The 21,658-nt window shown below is 43.3% G+C and overlaps 1 protein-coding gene across 1 annotated transcript in view; it reads right to left on the bottom strand.

The window, feature by feature from the left end:
• Nucleotides 1-15,533, bottom strand: part of LOC132805745 (STE20/SPS1-related proline-alanine-rich protein kinase-like) — a 143,090-nt gene extending 127,557 nt beyond the window's left edge. Inside the window, exon 1 of the mRNA XM_060820972.1 lies at nucleotides 15,326-15,533. Within this exon, the coding sequence (XP_060676955.1) occupies nucleotides 15,326-15,533 (208 nt within the window). The remainder of the gene's footprint in view (nucleotides 1-15,325) is intronic.
• Between the last annotated feature and the right edge of the window lie 6,125 nt (nucleotides 15,534-21,658).

Raw genomic sequence — 21,658 nt, 5'->3', positions numbered from 1 at the left:
TCTTTCATATTTTAAAAATGAAGCTAGTGCATGGAGTTGAATCACAGGTGAGCCATGATCTTTTGGAAAGGCCAAACAATATGGAAGGGTTAAATGACCACCTATTCCTCTTCAGTCACAATCTTTTTGACTGCTTCTATTAAACATTTCTAATTCTTAGTCAAAGGACAACAAACCAGCTTCTCCTGTATCTCCACAGAATTTTTTTTTTCCCCATCTTTTTTCTCTCTTTTATTAGAGGTTATCTAACAGGGCACCAAGAAAACTCCAGTGGAGTGAACACTGTATTCAGCTTGGTCAAAGGGACAGGTTTTAAGAGATTTACAGGAAGAGAACACATCTGAAAGACAGATGTGTGTAGGGAAAGAATTCCAGAGCTTGTACCTCAACAACTGAAGGCACCGTCACAATAGTGTGTCAAGTACAATGGGGAATGTAGAGAGCCCAGAAGTAGAGAAGCACACCTTGCAGCATTTTTTTTTTTTGCAAGAGATTATAGAACTAAGAATGAAGATGTTAATGAACAGAGGGATGATAGGAGAATATGGAACTTGCTGTGAGTTTAGACCAGAATAGCACTGTTTTGGATGACCTCACATTTTCTTCTGTAAGAAATGTGAAGGACCAGCCAGGAATGTGTTGAACAGCTAAATAGAGACAACAGCCATGAAGGTTTCACAGCAGATGAGTTGAGCCATGGGGAAAAAAAACAATCGATTTGTTCTGGAGATGGAAATAAGTGGCTTTAGAAATGGCACACTCCTTTCAATTGAGTGCTGCTGGATTCTTTTCCTCCCTCCTCCACCCCACACCTTGTCAGGTTGAAACCTGACCTCTGAACTTGGTACCACTCAAACCTTGAATTTGGACATCTCATTCATTGACTGGAGATAATATATGCCATGTCCCTTTTCCTTCCAGGTATTAGACAATGCTCATGGCAATTTGTTATGCCATTGAGCCATCAAGTGGCAGCACACTCCTCAATACTTAGTTAAATCTCTGCTATTTTACCAGTCTTCTGATCCATCTGCCCTTAATCTGGGAACATTAAGATCAACAATTGCATTAGTATTACCTCCCATGGCCAGTGAATTTAGTTAACTCAGCACAAACAAGCATTTGGGTGTTGGACCTTCACATTAACAAATGACAATGCATTTACCCACAAAACTGTCAAAGTTGTTTGCTGAAATTATGAGGAATGATCCAAAACTTCAAGACTCATTTTCACAAATGAATAACTAAAGTGAAAGACACGGCATTCCTTACAATGTTTTGTTACATCTCTCAATATGAAGCAAGCTTTTAAAGATGAGAAATATGAAGAAATGTCGTGGCTTGTGTTTAGAGGTGGCTTTGAGATCAGATTCTTAGATGGATTTCCATCTTCAATGACATTATGAATGGAGATAGGAGGTACACTCAGACATAATCTTACTCCACTGAAGTGTTCTGATTTTAGCAAATAATATTTTGCAGAGTTTACTTTCAGGTGTCCTTCTGGCCACCTGCTTTAAAAGCATAAGAGCAAAACATGACTGAAATAGCTATCTCCACATGAGTTGTCGAGTTGTTGACAGACTTTCTCATCAACCTGCTCAGATGTTGAGACATCTAGAGCAGATAGTTTATGCAAAGATTTGTAGCTTGGGTGCTCGTTGTGGTTCTGTTAGCCGAGCTGGGAGTTTGTGTTGCAAATGTTTCATCCCCTGTCTAGGTGACATCCTCAGTGCTTGGGAGCCTCCTGTGAAGCGCTTCTGTGATGTTTCCTCTGGCATTTATAGTGGCTTGTAATGATTACAGATGCTCACAACAGACTTCACAAATACAGATAAAAATTGCGCGCCAAAAATCGTTAATTTCAAAAACCACCAATCTGTAATGGACCCGGACCATAGTACAGAACAGGACCACACCACAAAAAGCACTAAAAGGAAAAATGGCCAAACTAACACACAATGAAGAGGACACAACACACCTGGGTTTAAAAGCCTCTCCCACAGACAGCTCACAGACATAAAGAACAATACTGGCCAAGGGACTCAACTACAACCACAGGGACGCCAAGACAGCTGACTTCCTAGCAGCACTAGAATGCACTCAGGAACAATGGACTGACAGATGAGACACAACAAACAGTGAGACAAAGTATCGTACCTCTGATAACAAGGAAAAGACAAACACATAACCTCAATACCAAGGAGAGGGAAGCACTAAAATCACTAAAACGATAAGAATATAATCATACTACCAGCAGACAAAGGCAGAATGACGGTCATACTGGACAAAGCAGACTACATCCAAAAGGCACGACTACATCCAAAAGGCACAACTACTTGCAGATACCAACACCTACCAAAAGAGGGAGTATGACCCCACCCCACAGCTCACCAATAGGATAAACAACACAAAATCTACAAAAAAACAGACAGATAACCAGGTCTGACCTACAAAGAATGAAACCGGAAAGTAACAACACCAGATTCTATGGACTACCTAAAATACACAAACCAGACATCCCACTCAGACCCATAGTATCACTACCAGGGACACCTCTCAAACTGGCTAAAGAACTACTGCAGAAACTGAAACACCTGATCAGTGGATCCAGACAATCTATACGATCAACACAAGAATTCTTGGACATCATCAGAAATATACACATGACAAGGAAGAAACCATGGTCTCATTCGATGTAATGGTACTGTTCGCCTCTATTGACAAAACCCTAGCCAGAGAAACAATAGCCAACCTGCTGGACATTCAGGACGTTGAACCTATTAACAAAGACGGCATACTTTAAACTACTGGACCTGTGCCTCTCAACACACTTCACATTCAACAACCAGATATATGAACAAATCAACGGAACACCCATGGGCTCACCAATCTGGACTCGTAGCAGAAGCAGTAATGCAAAGGTTAGAACAAACAGTCTTACCGCAACTACAACCCAAACTCTGGGTCAGATATGTGGACGACACCTTTGTAATCATTAAAAACAGAACACACACCGGATCATCAATGCCACACTCACGGGAATCCAATTCGCGAGAGAGGAAGAAAAGGACAACCAGCTCCTATTCCTAGACGTGATGGTACCAAGAACACCAAACAGAATTCACCACCAAAGGTATACAGGAAAGCCACACAGACCAAGTCCTGAACTATGAAAGTAACCACCCTAACACAAACTAACTTGCATCAAGACCCTGTTCAAAAGGGCCACAACACACTGCAGCACACCAGAACTGCAAAAAGAGGAAGAACACCTGTACAAAGTATTCACCAAAAACTGATACCCGTGCAATTTCATCAACAGGTGCTTAAGGGAAAGACAATGGAATGAGGACATGCCACAATCCAAAGGACTAGCCACACTACCATACTACCATGAAGAACATTTCTGAACTGACAGCCAGACTACTGCGACCACTAGGACTCATAACAGCACACAAACCAACAGCCACTCTCAGACAACAACTCACCAGGACAAAGGACCCGATACCCAGCATGAGCAAAACCAACGTAGTGTACAAAATCCCATGCAAGGACTGCACAAAACACTACATAGGACAAACAGGAAGACAGCTAACGACCCGCATCCATGAACACCAACTAGCCACAAAACGACATGACCAGCTATCCTTTGTAACCACGTGCAGATGACGGGTCGACTGGGACAACACTACTACTATAGCACAAGCCAAACAGAACAGCCAGGGAATTCCTGGAGGCATGGCACTCATCCACAGATTCAATCAACAAACACATCGACCTGGACCCAATATACCGACCACTGCAGCGGACAGCAAGAACTGACAACCGGAAGCGGCAGATTCAAACCACTACAAATGCCGGAGGAAAGATCACAGAAGCACTTCACAGGAGGCTCCCAAGCACTGAGGATGTCACCTAGACAGGGGATGAAACGTTTGCAACACAAACTCCCAGCTCGGCAAACAGAACCACAACAGAGCAGATAGAACTTGAGTACAGGCCTCAGATCTTGAGGTAGGGACACTACCATGGTACACAACAGCCCTGAACATTTTAAAAAATTTTAATCTGCTCTCAGACCACCAGGGTAGATGAGAATTGAACAAGACCACTAAGGTTTTTTAAGGTGATGTTACCTCATATATGGTGATGAGGTAACATCTTCAGTGACCTCCAAACAAAGCATTGCTGATTCCTGCTTTCTATTTATATATTTGGGTTGGTGATGTCATTTCCTGCTCTCTCAGGTGAGGGTGGTAAATGGGATCCAAGTCAGTGTTTGTTAGCTCTGGTTGGAATGTCATCCTTCTAGGAATTCTCGTGTCTATTTGGCTTGTCCTAGGATTGATGTCCCAGTCAAAGTGGTGTCCTTAACCATCTGGTAAGGGTACTACTAAGAGGGTCATGTCATTTTGTGGCTAGTTTGATGTTCATGTATCCTGGTGGCTAGTTTTCTAACACTCCATCTGGATGGATATAGAATAGGAAGGGTTATGGGCCAGGTACTGGTAGGTGACTCTAGATTGGGTTGGGGTATCTGGTTGGCATGGATGAGCTGGACTGAAGGGTCTGTTTCCATACTGTACTTCCCACTCCCACTCTCAATGAACCCAGTGGGAGGGACACAATCACTGCACCACATGAACCCCTGTCCTACTGATTTGACCTGTTGAGACGATCCTTTCAATACAGTCAGGCTAGGTACACTTTTTTTTAATGGAATACTTAATTTGGTTTTTCACTGTCTCTAATAGTTCCTGTGGTCATGAGTACAGGCCCTTCAGACCTTGTTGTGCTGGCCTGTGAAAATAATTGCCCATCTAACCTACACTCACTATGGATAATAGTGGAACAATGCCCTTTAATGCAGCAAGTCTACTGTTACAGGCATGTTATTCAATGCCCCTACTACTGAGTGAAGAAACTACCCCCAAATCTATTGCCCCTCAACTTTAAAGTGATATGCCCTCATGTTAGCCTTTCATCTGAGGAAAAAGGTTCTCATTGTCAACCCTATTTTTAACCCTCCCTTAAGCAGCAATGAATTTAATATATAAAATAACAAATTTCAGTGGTTTATATTGAAGCTTTTCTGCTTATGATCAAAGGCCCCTCAATTGAACTAATAGAGAAAATGAATTGGAACCAAGCCTCTTTGCTGGTTGGATTTTATTTACTGCTGTACAATAAAAGTAATCAAAACATAATCAATTTTATCTTTTGCTGCTTTTTGCCTCCTTAGGTCCTCTGGTTGTGTACTAGTTGTCCAACTGGGAGGACAAACCAGCAAGATTCTGCCTAGTTTCATCATAGGGTGAGAGGTTTTCACTTGGAACTGCATCCTGATAGGCCAGTACTGATCAGGGACCTATCCAGCAGGGAATTACATGAGTAAACTCATGAAATGTTTTTAGATTAGATTACTTAGTGTGGAAACAGGCCCTTCGGCCCAACAAGTCCACACTGACCCGCCGAAGCGCAACCCACCCATACCCCTACACTTACAACTACAGGCAATTTAGCATGGCCAATTCACCTGACCCGCACATCTTTGGACTGTGGGAGGAAACCGGAGTACCTGGAGGAAACCCACACAGACATGGGGAGAACGTGCAAACTCCACACAGTCAGTCGCCTGAGTTGGGAATTGAACCCGGGTCTCAGGCGCTGTGAGGCAGCAGTGCTAACCACTGTGCCACCATGCCACCCTTGGTAATCTCAACTCTTTGGGAATTCTGGCAAAAAATACAAGAATGGGAAAGAAAGCTGTTAATATTCAAGGAAATGAAAAAAAATTATGGTTTTCCATTAACACCACACTTACAAATTGCATAACTTTCCAGTTTTACATTACTGTGACATGACAGGCAGGGATGTGAACCGTTTCTAGCAATGAATCCCCACTGAAGTGGCTGGTGGAACTATTCTTTCTTTGCAAAGTGACAAGATGAAATTTCTTGTCTTGTTACAACTTGTGCATAAGCTTATGCTAATTCAGATATTTCTCCTTTCAGAAAAAATGTCAAATGCCTGCAGAAACAACCTAACTGATTTGACAATGTGGGATTAAACCAATGAACATGGAAGTAGAATGGATCTGTAGATTTGAAGTGTTCAAAACTAGTGCTAGAAAGTGATTTAATAATGCTCACTGTAATGCTGAAGTATGTTTTTTATTTGCCTTCAGGTTATCCAATTTACAATTGATTAGCAGTCTTAAAAATGACAGTTAATCTAGAACTTTTGGCATCCAGTATCAAGCAGTCCCAGTTCAGGTACAGAACAGCCAGTTACAATGAAGTTCCCACCATTTTGTTACAACCTACATCCCAACCTCAAACTATTAGACAAATGGGAATTGTTCTATGCTCACCAACTATTGTATGCATTTTGAGAAATTAAGTGATACAAATTTTTAGTGAGGAATGATAAAGTTGACTGAATAGGATACTGACTCATGTGCTGGCTCACCCAAATGAGAGAATAAAACTAAAGCTTTTAAAAACATGGAATGAAATCACAGGCAAAGTCTAACAGTTAGATATCTATGTGCAGATGCTAGTGTTGGACTGGGGTTGACCAGAGTTTAAAAAATCTCAACACCAAGTGATAGTCCAACAGATTACTTTGAAGTACAAGCTTTCGTAGTGCTGCTCCTTGTTGGGTAGATAGGGCAGGACACAGAATTTTATAGTAAAAGATGTCCTATAAACTAGATGTATTGTACAAACGTAGATTGCTGTTATGTCTTCAATCACTTTGAATGGAAATGCAGGTTTTGATTGAATATGTAAATCCCAGAACTACTTTCAAGTCAGTCTTAAGAACTTGGGTTTTTTTTTAAAGTGACATCTTGGCTCAGATAATGCATTAGGATTAGCAATAGCTCTTTGGATGCTGCCTGACCTGCTGTGCTTTTCCAGCAACACATTTTCAGTTCAGATAATGCATTAGGATGTGCAGTTAGTCTGTATGTATCCCAACCTTGTCAGAATAATTCTAATTTGGAAATTGAATCAAAATGCCAAATGGATTTACTGTCTACACATTCTACTTTGTTCAAAATAGAATTGCGGCAAATGCAAATTTGCCCCATAGACATGTGTGCACACAAGAGTGCATGGGTGAGTGTATAGTGTGGTGGGGGTCACATGTGGTGTGACCCAAACTCAAGGTTCTGGTTGAGGCTGTCCTCAGCTACTGGAGTTAGCTATTGGTCTCTGCCTGGTGACTTGTGTACCCCAAAATCTGACTTGGACAGTCACCCAAAGATCCAAGGCTGAATATCCTTGACTGTTGAAGTGCAGCACTGTTATCTGTGGGATTGAGGTAGAGTGAACTATTGAGGTGCCTGTCTTGGAGATCTCTCATAATGAGACTGGATTCTAAAGAGTAGTCCATGGTCTAGGCAGGTTATCTAGTGACCCCTGCTGGAAAGTGTGAGGCTATAATTCAACTCTGCTGTGCTCCATCTGCTTGTCATAATGGAGTTGCTTGCTCAGGCTTACAAGTGGGAAAAACACTTCAACAAGAATGTAGGGTTTCCAAAATTCACAATTGTATTTGTAGTGTGAAGAATGGGAGGAGGGTTAGTTTTTCTCCATTCCTCTATGCAGACAAACCTTTAGCTTTGTAGTGATTGTAATGAGATCCGCCAGGAGGATCTCAATGAATTCCCTGATTGAGAAACAAGTTAGTCAAACAGGTTTAACTGAAAAAAACTAGGTTTTGGAGTGCTGCTCCTTCATGTGCTTCCAATTAAGCCTGTTGGACTATAACCTGGTGTTGATTTTTTGAACTTTGTACACCCCAGTCCAACACTGGCATCTCCAAATCATTCCCTGCTGATTAGGCTGATAACCTAATCTAATCAGAGCCCTGGCTGACAAAACCAGTGTCAGAGGGTCTGGTCACTCTGTGGACCTGCAGCTTTTTTGATTTAAGAGTCTGTTTCCTGAGGCACCAAACTTTTTCAAGAGTTGACTTATTTAGTTAAGGAATACTACAATCTCAAGCTCGCGCTCTCATTTCAGAGATGCTATTGATTTTTACTTGGCAATTTGATTCCCTCGTTCTCAATGTCAGGATTTTTGACTAGGTCAAAATCTCTGGCAGAGGTATATGACTTTGGTTTAACCCTTTATTGAAATGCTGAGATCCATTTTGGTATATGGAATTAATGATGTGAACATGCAAAAGCACCTACTAGCTAAAGCCCAACTGGACTTAACTCTGCAAATGTCTTTGTCATCAGAAAATGTGGCAAGTGGAGCATGATTGCAGGGTATTCTGATGGAAGTGGACACCCTTCCCAAGTCAGAGCTTGGGAGTACAACTTGAGTGCAGGCAACTGCATAGCCTTACTCTGGACATATCCTGAACAGAGACTCTAGGCCAGCCCACAGCAAACGCCAAGCCTCACAAACGCTTTTCTTCAGGATCTGAGCTGACATGAGACAGTGAGTCCCATTTTTACCTAAACTAAGATCTCATAGGCCAGTATTCAGGAGAGTGCACACTCTAGAAGGTCCACCTATATCTGGTTTGGAACAGCTAATTTGATTAACATCCAAATCAGAACCAATCAAAATAAACATCTGGTTAAATTGTCACCCAGTTCTAATGGAGGTTGATACAGCTGCACTGGTATCAGTGATTGCAGAACCAGTCTTTAACAATTCACTATGGACTCCCAGACCTTAAGCTTAAGACCTTGACTAGACTGAGAACCTATACAAGGGAACCCTTTTAAGGGTCCAACTTCGGTTCTGGTCTCATGAGAAGCAGCTGGTTTTTACCACTGACCTGTAGTAAAAGACTCTGGCCCAAGCTGGATGGGGTGAAATTGGTTGAGGAAGACTCTCTCCTTGATTGGCCCACCATTTTTTGATTAGAAAATGGTTGCCTGAGTCCTAAATAAAGGCCCAGAAGTATTTGGGAACATCTAGGATGATCAAAGGAGCCAAGGCCACCTTGCATGTTGACCAGGAAGTAATGCCAGGATTTGGCAAAGCTTGTCCAATGACCTTTCTGGCTCGACTTTTTTGCCTGTAACAGCAATCAGGAGGTTGGAAAGTGAAGGAATCAAACCAGTCCAGTTTGTGGAATTGACAGCACCAGTCGTACTGACTGTGAAACCCAGTTTGCCTTTGTGGGGATGTTAAATGGTAAACAGACTTTTGCACCTGGATAAATAGCCAATCCCTGGTATAGAGGATTTATACACAGCCAGCACTGTTGTCCTTCACTAGGCTGAACATGAGCCATGCGTACTTGCAATTCCAGTTAGATGATGGATTTTTCCAGTAGTATGCTACAATTAATACCCATAAGGGTTTGTACCAATTTGAGACTGCCTTTTGAAGTATCTTCAGCCTGAGCCACGTTTTTAGTGGGTGATGCAGAACACTTTACAAGGTCTACCCCAGGTTAGTAAATGTGCTCAACCAGGAAGACCAATAAGGAGCTCTTCAAGAACTTGGACATAGTCTCTAGACATTTCTCCCAGGTGGTGTAATCCTTTTAAAAGGGAAAATGTCTGTTCCAGGCACCCAAAGTAATCTACTTTAGCTACAGTGTCAACAAGACTATATCACACCTGTTGCAGGGTGATCAAAGGTGCCCTGGCTCCGATGTCCATATAGGAGCATGGGTCTGTCTTCAGATTAGTTGAATTATTACTAACTTCACATGTCACCTGGCCTCCTTCCTGGCAACCTTTTTTAATCTGCTATTGAAAAAGTCCACCTTGGAAATGGTCTTCTAGCCCAGATTTAGAAGTGAGGGAAGAGAAGTGGCTCTTAGTCTTAGCCCATTCTGACTTTAAACTTTCTGGACACCTTTCAGTCACTGCTGACCATATCAGACTGTGGACACAGATCTGATCCTGGCAAAACTAAAACAGCTGCTGGTATGAGGAGAAACAAGTAATCGCAACCAGAGCTGAAACATTTCTGGACCTGGTGAGACCTGTCTGCTATGGTGAGCTGCATATTATGGAAAGGAAGATTGATTAGTCTGGAGTAAAGGTCACTGCCAGATATTGGCTTCACTCTACCAGAGTGATCCAGGGGTGTCCAAAATGAAAATGGTGGGTAGGATCAGATGCTGACAGCTGCATTGGTGGTGCAATACCCAGAGTACCAACAAGGACAAGAATTACCAACAGCAGTTCCCCCACATTTACAGGATTGCTAAATTAAAACCTGGACTTGATTTCATGTCAACTATGGGCTGTGATGATGCTGTCACTTTTTTTTATAAAGGTTATTTTGTCTGGTTTGGTTTTGAAGAGGTCATAAAAGCAGAGTCTGGGTTTTAAGACTTTTTGCCTTTCTTTAAAAGCACTTTAAGGGGTGTGGCCAGTTCTCCTAGTTCAGGCTTTCTAGTTTTTTTTAAGCTGCATCAATCAAGATGTTGGAGCCCCGAAAAGTCACTAGTTCCAGTAAGGATTCCTGAGTTTCTCTGAAATCATTATCAGGAGGATGATCCCTCCTGTCTGTAAGAATCTGTGAATTTACATTTTTCTTACAAAGGGGTATGTTTGTGGGATGTTACTGTATTTGAGCAGTTAATTGTTGGTTGGTTAGGTTGAAATTATTCTAAGTTCTGCTTCCCTTATGTTTTCAGTCGTCGTAATAGAGATGTACAGAATGGAAACGCCCTTCAGTTCAACTCATTCATGCTGACCAGATATCCCAACCCAATCTCTAGTCCCACCTGACACCACCTGGCCTATATCCCTCCAAACCCTTTCTATTCATATACCCATCCAGATGCCTTTTTTTAAATGTTGCAATTGTACCAGCCTCCACTTCCTCTGGCAGCTCATTCCATACACGTACCACCCTCTGCGTGGGAAAACCTATGCCCATAGTTCTGGACTCCCTAACCCCAGGGAGAAGACCTTGTATATTTATCCCATTCATGCCCCTCCTAATTTTATCCACCTCTAAGGTCACACCTCCGTCTTGACTCCAGAGAAAACAGCCCAGCCTATTCAGCCTCTCCTATAGCTCAGATCCTCCAATCCTGGCAACATCCTTGTAGATCTCTTCTGAACCCTTTCAAGTTTCACAACATCTTCCTGATAGAAAGGAGACCAGAACTGCAAGCAATATTCCAACAGTAGTCTAACCAATGTCCTGTACAGCCGCAACATGACCTCGCAACTCCTGTACTCAATACTCTTTCCAAAGCATACCAAATACTACCTGTGACTCCACTTTCAAGGAGCAATGAATCTGCACTCCAAGGTCTTAGTTCAGCAACACTCCCTAGGACTTATTGTATTAGTCCTGCTAAGATTTGCTTACCCAAAATGCACTTATCTGTATTCAACTCCATCTGCCACTTCTCAGCCCATTGGCCCATCTGATCAAGATCCCATTGTACTGCAGTACACCTTTGCTGTCCACTGAACCTCTGATTTTGGTGTCATCTGCAAACTTGCTAACTATCCCTCTTATGCTCACATCCAAATCATTTTATATAAATGATTGAATAGTGGACCCAGCACTGATCCTTGCGGCACTCTACTGGTCACAGGCCTCCAGTCTGAAAATCAACCCTCCACCACCATCCTGTCTTCTACCTTTTTTTTTTGAGCTAGTTCTGTATCCAATTGGGGAGTTCACCATGTATTCCATGAGATGTAACCTTGCTATCGAGTCTCATGGGAACCTTGTCAAATGCCTTACTGAAGTCCATATAGATCCCATCCACTGCTTTGCCCTCAATCCTTTTGTTACTACTTCAAAAAACACAATCAAATTTGTGAGACATGATTTCCCATGCACAAAGCGATGCTGACTATCCCTAATCAGTCCTTGCCTTTCCAAATGCATGTACATCCTGTCCCTCAGGATTCCCTCCAACAACTTGCCCATCACTGACATTAGGCTCACTGGTCGATAGTTCCCTGGCTTGTCCTAATCACCCTTAAACAGTGGCACCACACTAGCCAACCTCCAGTCTTCTGGCACCTCACCTGTGACTATCGATGATACAAATATCTCAGCAAGAGGCCTAGCAGTCACTTCCCACAGAGGTCTAGAGTACACCTAATCAGGTCCTGGGGATTTATCCACTTGATGCATTTCAAGAGATCCAGCATTTGCTCCTGTAATATTGACATCCTTCAAGATTTCATCACCTATCTCCTGATATTCTATGTCCTTTTTTCCACAGTAAATACTGATGCAAAATACTCAGTATCTCTTGCAGCTTTACACAAAAGCCACTTTGCTGACCTTTGAGGGGCCCTATTCTCTCCCTAGTTTACCTCTTGTCCTCTTTAATGTATTTGTAAAAACCCTTTGGAATGTCCTTGACTCTATTTGCCAAAGTTATCTCATGTCCCCCTTTTTTGTCCTCCTGATTTCCCTCTACTTAAGCATACTCCTCCTGCCTTTATAATCTTCGAAGGATTCACTTAATCTCTCATCTATACATGGTTTTTTCTCAACCAAACCACCTCTTTTTTTTAAAAATTCCCTTCTGCTTTGTTGTAAAGCCATGTGGTTTGACCAGCTGCATCCACTTCAGATCTGCTTTCTTTTAAAATAAAATGTTAGGTCTTGGCTACCTTTATTTAAAAAGAAATTGAGGGGTCTCTTTTTATAAGAAGGGATTTTGTGGGCTCTGCATTCTTCAACTTTGAATAGGTGTCAACCATGAAGCTGAAGGTGCATAGAGTTCATTTGTCAAACACTTCATCAACAATGATAGGAAAAAGTCCAAGTATCTATTACAATGCATGGGCTCCTAGAAGTGTTGATCACACAATGAACTATTGTTTACCAGGCAGCAACTGGAGTGTTTCCTAAAGTTGAATGGCATTTGGTAGCTCCATACCAGGAGCAAAACATCTAGCCCCTCAACAGCCTGGAAGGCATGTCAGAACTCATGGGCTGTCCATCTCTGACAGATGGACATAGTGGATGTCGCAGCCTCAAAGTACCACCTGATGAAGTGCATGAATGTCTTCTGAGACCTCCTGGATGCAAAAGGTTGGCAGCGTGTATGAGACAGTAGCCAGTACCAGAGGAACCAGACCTGCTGTGAAAACTTCGAGGAGAAAGTGAGGGCTGGAGATCAGAGCTGAAAATGTTTTTGCTGGAAAAGCACAGCAGGTCAGGCAGCATCCAAGGAGCAGGAGAATCGATGTTTCGGGCATGATTCCTGAAGAAGGGCTCATGCCTGAAACATCGATTCTCCTGCTCCTTGGATGCTGCCTGACCTGCTGCGCTTTTCACAGCAGCTGAAAATGTGTTGCTGGAAAACTCCCTGGGGTGGCTACAAGAAAAGAAACCAGCCCCTCTCCCCAAGTTTAGAGGGGGAGGGATCTAGTGATGGTAATGAGGTCAGCCAGATGGACATCTCACTGAGTTGTCAGATTGGAGCTGTTCCTTTAGTCCAATCGGGAAGCCCTGGCTGACAAAAGTTTGTCTGCAATGTGGTCAAATCACATGCCTATCCTCCAGCAGGAGTAGCAGCTGGCGTCAGGGAGCCACTGCTCAGGATTCTGCACCTCCCTACTCATGGGTTCAAGTGGCTGTTGGAGGGGTGGGCCATGGCAGCAAGGGTGACCAGGGTCTGGGATGTACTGGGTGGTGGGGCCTGGGCTGGATCTGTCACAGGATGGCGTGAGCAGGGCAGCAGACATCCAGTGCATGGCCACTGCCATCTGACACTTTTTTAATGGTGATACTTGGACCTGACTTAGTGCATCAGTGGAATCACATCTACGCTTACCCCTGCCTGGATGGAATTTCACATTGGCCCCAAGGTCCCATACTTCCCCTGGGAACCAGTGTCCCACAACCCAAGCCATCTCTGGAATTTTAGTTTTGGCCTTTTTTTTGACATAAGGCAGGCCCTGTACAAGCTGCTGCACACATCCACCTCTTCTCTCTCTCATCCACTGCCTGGACACACTTTGGCATGTTGATTTGCCATCACGCAGTGGGGATCCCCAGTGGAGGGCTCTTTTACACAGGAGTCCTCCCCCTTTCTCTCAGGGATCTGTGGTGGAGGGTGCCGCACGCAGTGGTCCCCTGTAACCACAGATTCCAGTGATTTCATGGACTCTCCACAGCACAAGCAATTGTGTGGAGTCTGTGGACCATGTATATAGTTGGTGTGGACATTTGCACTCCTGTTGATTTTCTTAAACTTTCTTCTGTTTTTGATTGCACTTCAGTCCTATGCTTCTGATCTTCAGGCACCTGGTATGGAAGGGGGAGGACAGATCTGAAGACCTGTGGGTCTGCTCCTGGGCCTGGCCATAAACCGGTCCAAGTAGCTGGCTGAGGAGGGGGTTGTTAGGGCTAATCACTTGCCCCTCTTCTGTGGTTATGTTAGAGCCCTGGTCTCCCTGGAGAAAGAGCATGCAGTGTTCAGGGAGTGGAGTGTTATTTGTTTTTTTTTCCCCTCCAATTCTATTTTGATTTAATCCCTACCCTCCCCTTCACTGTTTGATCATATAGTATTGCCCTTTGATGTAAAGGGCACTACTTGTCGCTAGCCACTTGGGTGTTTCTTTTCTTTTCTTCCTGGTGGTGGTGGAAATTGAATAAAGAATTATACACCTTGCGTCCTTCCCTGGGTCTCTCATCTACATGCACACAATATGGGTGCTGGGGGAAAAATAAGCACTACTGTAATTAGACAGGAGTGTGGGGGTCAAAGAGAAAAAACAAAAATAAACAGTGTCAGAGGTTCTGTTCACTCTAGTCTGTCTTCCTCTAAGCTAGCTCTCCATGTCAAGTACTCTGTGAATAAAAGGTGATTTAGTGACAGGAACTAGCTGCTGTGGAGCAATTTCAAGGTGGTTATGCAACTAGTAGTTTCTCTCCTCAAAACTGTTGCATATGAAAAACAGCACCACTAGTCCCATCATATCTAAGAGCATACAATAATTGCAAGGGTTTCCAATCTCTCATCCTAAAGTTTAGGAATCATTATAATGTAATCTTGTTCCGTCTTTGGGCAGTCTTCTGTGTTGCTTGGTTACCACTGAGAGACCTTTGCAATCTCTGATGCAATTACAGTAGTGCCTCAACTTACAAACTTAATCTGTTCCAGGACCTGGTTCGTGAACGGAATCAATTTTCCCATTGTTTGGATATTTCTGGAGTTTGTTTTTTGTCTCTTGCAGGTTGATGCCACAAGAAAACAATCCAGAGAAACCTTTTTCTTTGTTGCAGAATTTTCCAAAAATGGGACATCATTGTCATTTTAAAATGTTCACTGTTCTGTTGGTCAGTTTTGTTAGGGTGATGCCTCTCAACAAAAGCTTGCACTTCACTCCATTTGTTACAAATGGCTTTGATTTGAACACTTGATACATCTTTCCTCTCCTCTTCCTCCTCTCCAGAATGTTCCTGCTGCAATTCAATAAGATCTTCTGGGCCATGGTCCTCCACCAGCTCCGCCTTATCCTCCAAGCTCATATTTTGGCCCATGGTCACAATCTCGTTCACTATATTTACTGATGTCTCCTCCTCAAAACCCTCAGTCTCTCTCATGTACACAATCTGGTCAAAGTTTCCTCCAGGCCAACTGCAATGTACAGAAAGATACCTCGTTCCATGCCTTATCAATCAGGCTTATACAGTGGAGGATATTGAAATGGTCCTTCCATTACTGACCAAAGGTCAAATCTATACTGTTAGTGACCTGGAAACACCTGGTGAACAGAGCCTTCATATATAATTTTTTGAAATTTGCAATGACATTCTGGTCCATGGGTTGGATGAGAGGAATGGTGTTGGGAGGAAGGAACTTTACTTTTATGAAGTCGTATTCAATGTCCAAGTCTTCCAAATTTGGTGGATGGGCAGGAGCGTTGTCCATTACTAGAAAACACTTAAGTGGCAAATTACTTGTTTCAAGATATTCCTTGACAGCTGCTGCAAAAACTTCTGTCAACCATTCCATAAAAATTATTCGTATGACCCAAGCCTTGCTACGCACCCTCCACATTACCAGCAGTTTAGCCTTCAACACATTATTGTGTTAAAAACACGAGGATTTTCAGAGTGGTAGACGAATTAGAGGCTTAATCTTGCAATCCCCACTTGCATTCGCGCACAATAAAAGCGTTAACCTGTCCTTCATTGGTTTGCGGCCTGATAGTGCCTTCTCCTCTTGGGTTACGTAGGTCCTTTTGAGCATTTTTTTCCAGAAAAGTCCAGTTTCATCACAGTTTAAAAACTTGATCTGAGACATAACCTTCATCTTCGACAAACTTATTGAATTCCTTCACAAAGTCCTCCACTACCTTTTTGCCTTTTCCTCCGTGCCTTATTACACTATGGATTCCAGTTCGTCGACGAAATTTATCAAACCAGCCTCTGCTGGCTTTAAATTCTTCAACGTTAGCAGTACTTGTACTCGGCGCTGTCACCAACAAATCACGGTGTATGTGTAGAGCCTTCTCGCAGATTATAGTCTCGTTAACACTATCTCCAGCAAGCTCTTTTTGACTTATCCAAACTAATAATTTTTCAACCTCGTCTAACAATTTAGGCCTTTGCTTCGTTAAAATAGTCACTCCTTTAGCCACGTCAGCTACCTTTAGTGCCTCTTTGTTCTTTAGGATAGTACAGATTGTCGATTTCGCCATGTTGTACTGCATTACGAGATCAGATATGCGAGCACCATTCTCATGTTTAGCTATTATTTCCTTCTTTGTTTCTACAGTAATACGTTTAGACTTCTTAACACCACTCTCACTACCACTTTTCATTTTCTTGGGAGCCATAATGAGGGCTAATTTAATGCAAAAAACAAAAAAAAGCGTAAGAATGCTTGGACGTTGGATGTTCACAGTGCGCGCGCCAAAGACGAACTGAATGAGATCACGCAGGGCCCGAGAGCTTTTGCGTTCAACGCGCGCGTAGCAAAGCAGAACAATGACCATGAAACCACGGGCTTTTTGCATTCGTTTGTTCCTTGAATTTCGTACGTACGTTGAAGCAAAATTTTACGTACAATCCTGTTCGTAAACCGATTTGTTCATGAATGGGATCGTTCGTATGTCGAGATGCTACTGTATTGGGCCTCACTCTGTTTGATTACCTTTCCATCCTAATGACCAATAGGGGGCACTGTCTTCTTCATAGGTCAAAAACACTTTCCATCTTGGTTTCTTCAAACAAGGTGGAAGGAAAACATGATTTGAAATTGCTGTTTATGTTCAATAACCAAACAAGTTTGAATGATGTAACTGATTAATAACATAAAAGTAGGTCTACAGTAATATGCACGCTCTAAAAATCAACAGGACGAGTAATGCAGAATGGCTCTGTGACGTATGTGGGGCAAGAAATTAGTGATTTAGTTCACATTTTTTTTCATAATTCACCCATGATCTCACTTCCTGAAGCGACTCAATGCTTTCTGATGAGTCATGAAAAATAATGAAAATTATCTTATGTCCAGAAATATAGGACAAAATTCTAACCTCAAATGCCAAGTTCATTTATTCCAATCTATTCTGCTTGTTATACTTTCCCAAAGTATAAGGGAATGAGTTTTCCATAACTCTACTGTTTGCAACTAATGTAAATGTGTTTAGGAGGGAAGAGAAAATTGGCAGACAAGGAAAATTCACTATAATCATTGAAAAGACATGAAAACAAAAAAAAATGCGAACACAACTGCTAGAAATTGCATTTTCTGGCATTAAAGTTTGAATTGTCAACTCTGACAACTTCATAAGTTTAGCCAGTGACTGGATAAACTTTGCAGTTTTGGAAATTTCTCAGGTTTTGTCCCTGCTTAGATTCCCTACAGTGTGGAAACAGGCCCTTCGGCCCAACAAGTCCACACCGATCCTCCGAACAGTAACCTACCCAGATCCATTCCACTACACTATGTTTACTACTGACTAATGCACCTAACACTATGGACAATTTAGCATAGCCAATTCACCTGACCAGAGAAAACCCATGCAGACACAGGAAGAATGTGCAAACTCCACACAGATGCAAATGTGTTGCTGGTCAAAGCACAGCAGGTTAGGCAGCATCTCAGGAATAGAGAATTCGACGTTTCGAGCATAAGCCCCGAAACTCCACACAGATGGTCACCTAAGGTGGGAATCGAACCCGGGTCCCTGGTACTGTGAGGCAGCAGCGTTCACCTCTGACCGACCATGATCTAATTGCTCCTCAGCACACTTGAGTTTGGGAGGAGTTATTTAGCTAATTCCTGATTGTATTCCATCAAGTCCCTGCTAACAGACTATGCCTATGGACAGACATTAATTGCCGACAAAACCGGATTTTTTTGAGTTCTTCCTGTGATTTAACAGCTCCTTGACCATCACTGGTTAGGTCCACACATGAAGAGTTGGTGCTTAGTTGTGGTGAACATCCTTCTTGGAAGGGAAGAACAACAACCAACAACTTGAATTCTATTTTGTACTACGAAGTAACTCCAAAAGCCGGTATCCCGTCACCAAGTCAGCCTTCAGTTACATGTGCATAGTACATGACAGTGACACAGCTAGTAGAGAACCAGCTCCTAGAGTGAGCTGGTTATCTGTGAGCCAGGACTCCCTGATTAAGCTGGTTAATCTAAGGCTGTTAACCTGGTCCAATCAGGGAACTCATTCTATGAGATTCACCTGGTTGACATCATTCCAATCACTATATACTGCTTCTTCAAATTGCAATTCTTTTTAAGATTGTATATGCTATAGAAACTTAGGATAATTCAGATTAGTAGCATACTTTGGGTTACCAGTAACATCAATAAATCCTGGATTAGTAGTGCCTTCCAGCATCTGCAGTCATTGTTTTTCCCACATCAATAAATCCGTCAACTTCTGTTTGTCATTGTGGTATGGCTGAAACTTTTCACTATGTTAATGCCCCACAACAAATGGCTGTTTTCCTCTTAGGAACAGTTTTGAACATCATGCCTAATAATAACAGGCCCTCCTGTCACATGTCACACAGAGAGGTTTTTCTTTCAACACGACGATTCTTGGATTTGCATTCCCAGCTAGGTGATTTGTACTTCAACAGTAAACTTTAATTTGCTAAAAGGAAGAAAGAAAAAACTGGTAAATCAACAACTAATTCATAATTATTCACCAACATATATGTAAGTTTGGTTCAGTGGATAGGATTCTTGCTTCTGAGCCAGAAGATTCTGGATTCATAATCCCATGCTAGAAATTTGAGTGGATAATCTAGACAGGTGATTCTGTGCAATACTAAGGTAACAGTACATTGGGCATGTTGTCTTTATAATGAGATATTAAACTGAGGCCCTGCCTGACAATTCAAATAAACTTTAAGCATCCTATGAAGTTGTTTGATAATCAGCAAGGAGCTCTCTTCACAAATGTGATCTCATCATTGAAAAGCAAATTATTTAGTCATTATGTTTGAGAGATCTTCTGTGCATTAAAGTAGACAGAGTGATGTGCCTACACAACAACGCTCATTGCATTTCAAGTGTAATTTACCGGGGGTCTATTTTGTGCTTTGAGTGATCTGAATGAGGATTATACTAATTGACTGCCCAAACTGGTGGCTTCAGCCTCATTTAAATTTGGCAGGGAAGCTACAGCATGCCAAACTGAGCTCCTGAAGCAGTTCACTGAATTGACATCAGATACAGGGGTGAAAATGTGTTGCTGGAAAAGCGCAGCAGGTCAGGCAGCATCCAAGGAACAGGAGATTCGACGTTTCAGGCATAAGCCCTTCTTCAGGAATGAGGAAAGTGTGTCCAGCAGGCTAAGATAAAAGGTAGGGAGGAGGGACTTGGGGGAGGGGCGTTGGAGATGCGATAGGTGGAAGGAGGTCAAGGTGAGGGTGATAGGCCGGAGTGGGGTGGGGGTGGAGAGGTCAGGAAGAAGATTGCAGGTTAGGAAGGTGGTGCTGAGTTCGAGGGATTTGACTGAGAAAAGGTGGGGGGAGGGGAAATGAGGAAACTGGAGAAATCTGAGTTCATCCCTTGTGGTTGGAGGGTTCCCAGGCGGAAGATGAGGCGCTCTTCCTCCAACCATCGTGTTGTTATGGTCTGGCAATGGAGGAGTCCAAGGACCTGCATGTCCTTGGTGGAGTGGGAGGGGGAGTTAAAGTGTTGAGCTACGGGGTGGTAGGGTTGGTCGGTCTGGGTGTCCCAGAGGTGTTCTCTGAAACTTTCCGCAAGTAGGCGGCCTGTCTCCCCAATATAGAGGAGGCCACATCGGGTGCAGCGGATGCAATAGATGATGTTTGTGGAGGTGCAGGTGAATTTGTGGCGGATATGGAAGGATCCCTTGGGGCCTTGGAGAGAAGTAAGGTAGGAGGTGTGGGCGCAAGTTTTGCATTTCTTGCAGTTGCAGGGGAAGGTGCTGGGAGTGGAGGTTGGGTTGGTGGGGGGGTGTGGACCTGACGAGGGAGTCACGGAGGGAGTGGTCTTTTCGGAATGCTGATAGGGGAGGGGAGAGAAATATATCCCTGGTGGTGGGGTCTGTTTGGAGGTGGTGGAAATGACGGCGGATGATATGCTGTATATGGAGGTTGGTGGGGTGGTAGTTGAGAACCAGTGGGGTTCTGTCCTGGTGGCGGTTGGAGGGGCGGGGCTCAAGGGCGGAGGAGCGGGAAGTGGAGGAGATGCTGTGGAGGGCATCGTCGATCACGTCTGGGGGGAAACTGCGGTGCTTGAAGAAGGAGGCCATCTGGGCTGTACGGTATTGGAACTGGTCCTCCTGGGAGCAGATGCGGCGGAGACGAAGGAATTGGGAATATGGGATGGCGTTTTTACAGGGGGCAGGGTGGGAGGAGGTGTAGTCTAGGTAGCTGTGGGAGTCAGTCGGTTTATAGTAAATGTCCGTGTTGATTCGGTCACCCGAGATAGAAATGGAAAGGTCTAGGAAGGGGAGGGAGGAGTCTGAGACGGTCCAGGTGAATTTGAGGTCGGGGTGGAAGGTGTTGGTAAAGTGGATGAACTGTTCAACCTCCTCGTGGGAGCACGAGGCAGCGCCGATACAGTCATCGATGTAGCGGAGGAAAAGGTGGGGGGTAGTGCCAGTGTAGTTGCCGAAGATGGACTGTTCCACATAGCCTACGAAGAGGCAGGCATAGCTGGGGCCCATGCGGGTGCCCATGGCAACTCCTTTGGTTTGGAGGAAGTGGGAGGATTGGAAAGAGAAGTTGGGGTGGCTACCAGTAAAAGTGAACTATGGAGTGAGCAGCGGTTCACATACATAGTGATCTTGGGATAGCACATGTGGCCTGACAAAACAATTCAAGATTTATCTTTGCAGATTTCTTTAGCTCCTTTGCTCATAGAAATTGTTGGACTTTAGTTTCATTCCATCAATTTAGACCAAAAATGACAATCAGGGTTCTCTTTATGTCATGGAACCTTGATTCCACAGTAAAAGGGACTTACACTTATCACCTAAAACTGGCAAGCACCTGGCAGCTGGTTCCTTTGAAAATAGAACCCCCTGCATCACCAGTTAATAGGTATGGTTACCAACTATATCTTGAGATTGCATTGACAGCAGTTAAAGGCGGTGTAAGTCAAATTTATTGTGTATGAAGTGATTTGAAATGTTTCAAAGAAAAGCAATACAGCATTTTTATGGAAGATTTATTTTCTTCTGTGCAATGGTGGTTGGTAGTGAGTCTGTTGTGATACA

Source organism: Hemiscyllium ocellatum, chromosome X, assembly GCF_020745735.1.
Source record: "Hemiscyllium ocellatum isolate sHemOce1 chromosome X, sHemOce1.pat.X.cur, whole genome shotgun sequence".
NCBI classification, from domain to species: domain Eukaryota; kingdom Metazoa; phylum Chordata; class Chondrichthyes; order Orectolobiformes; family Hemiscylliidae; genus Hemiscyllium; species Hemiscyllium ocellatum.
The sequence above is the reverse complement of the archived record's forward strand: the minus strand, read 5'-3'. Positions and strand labels throughout refer to the sequence as shown.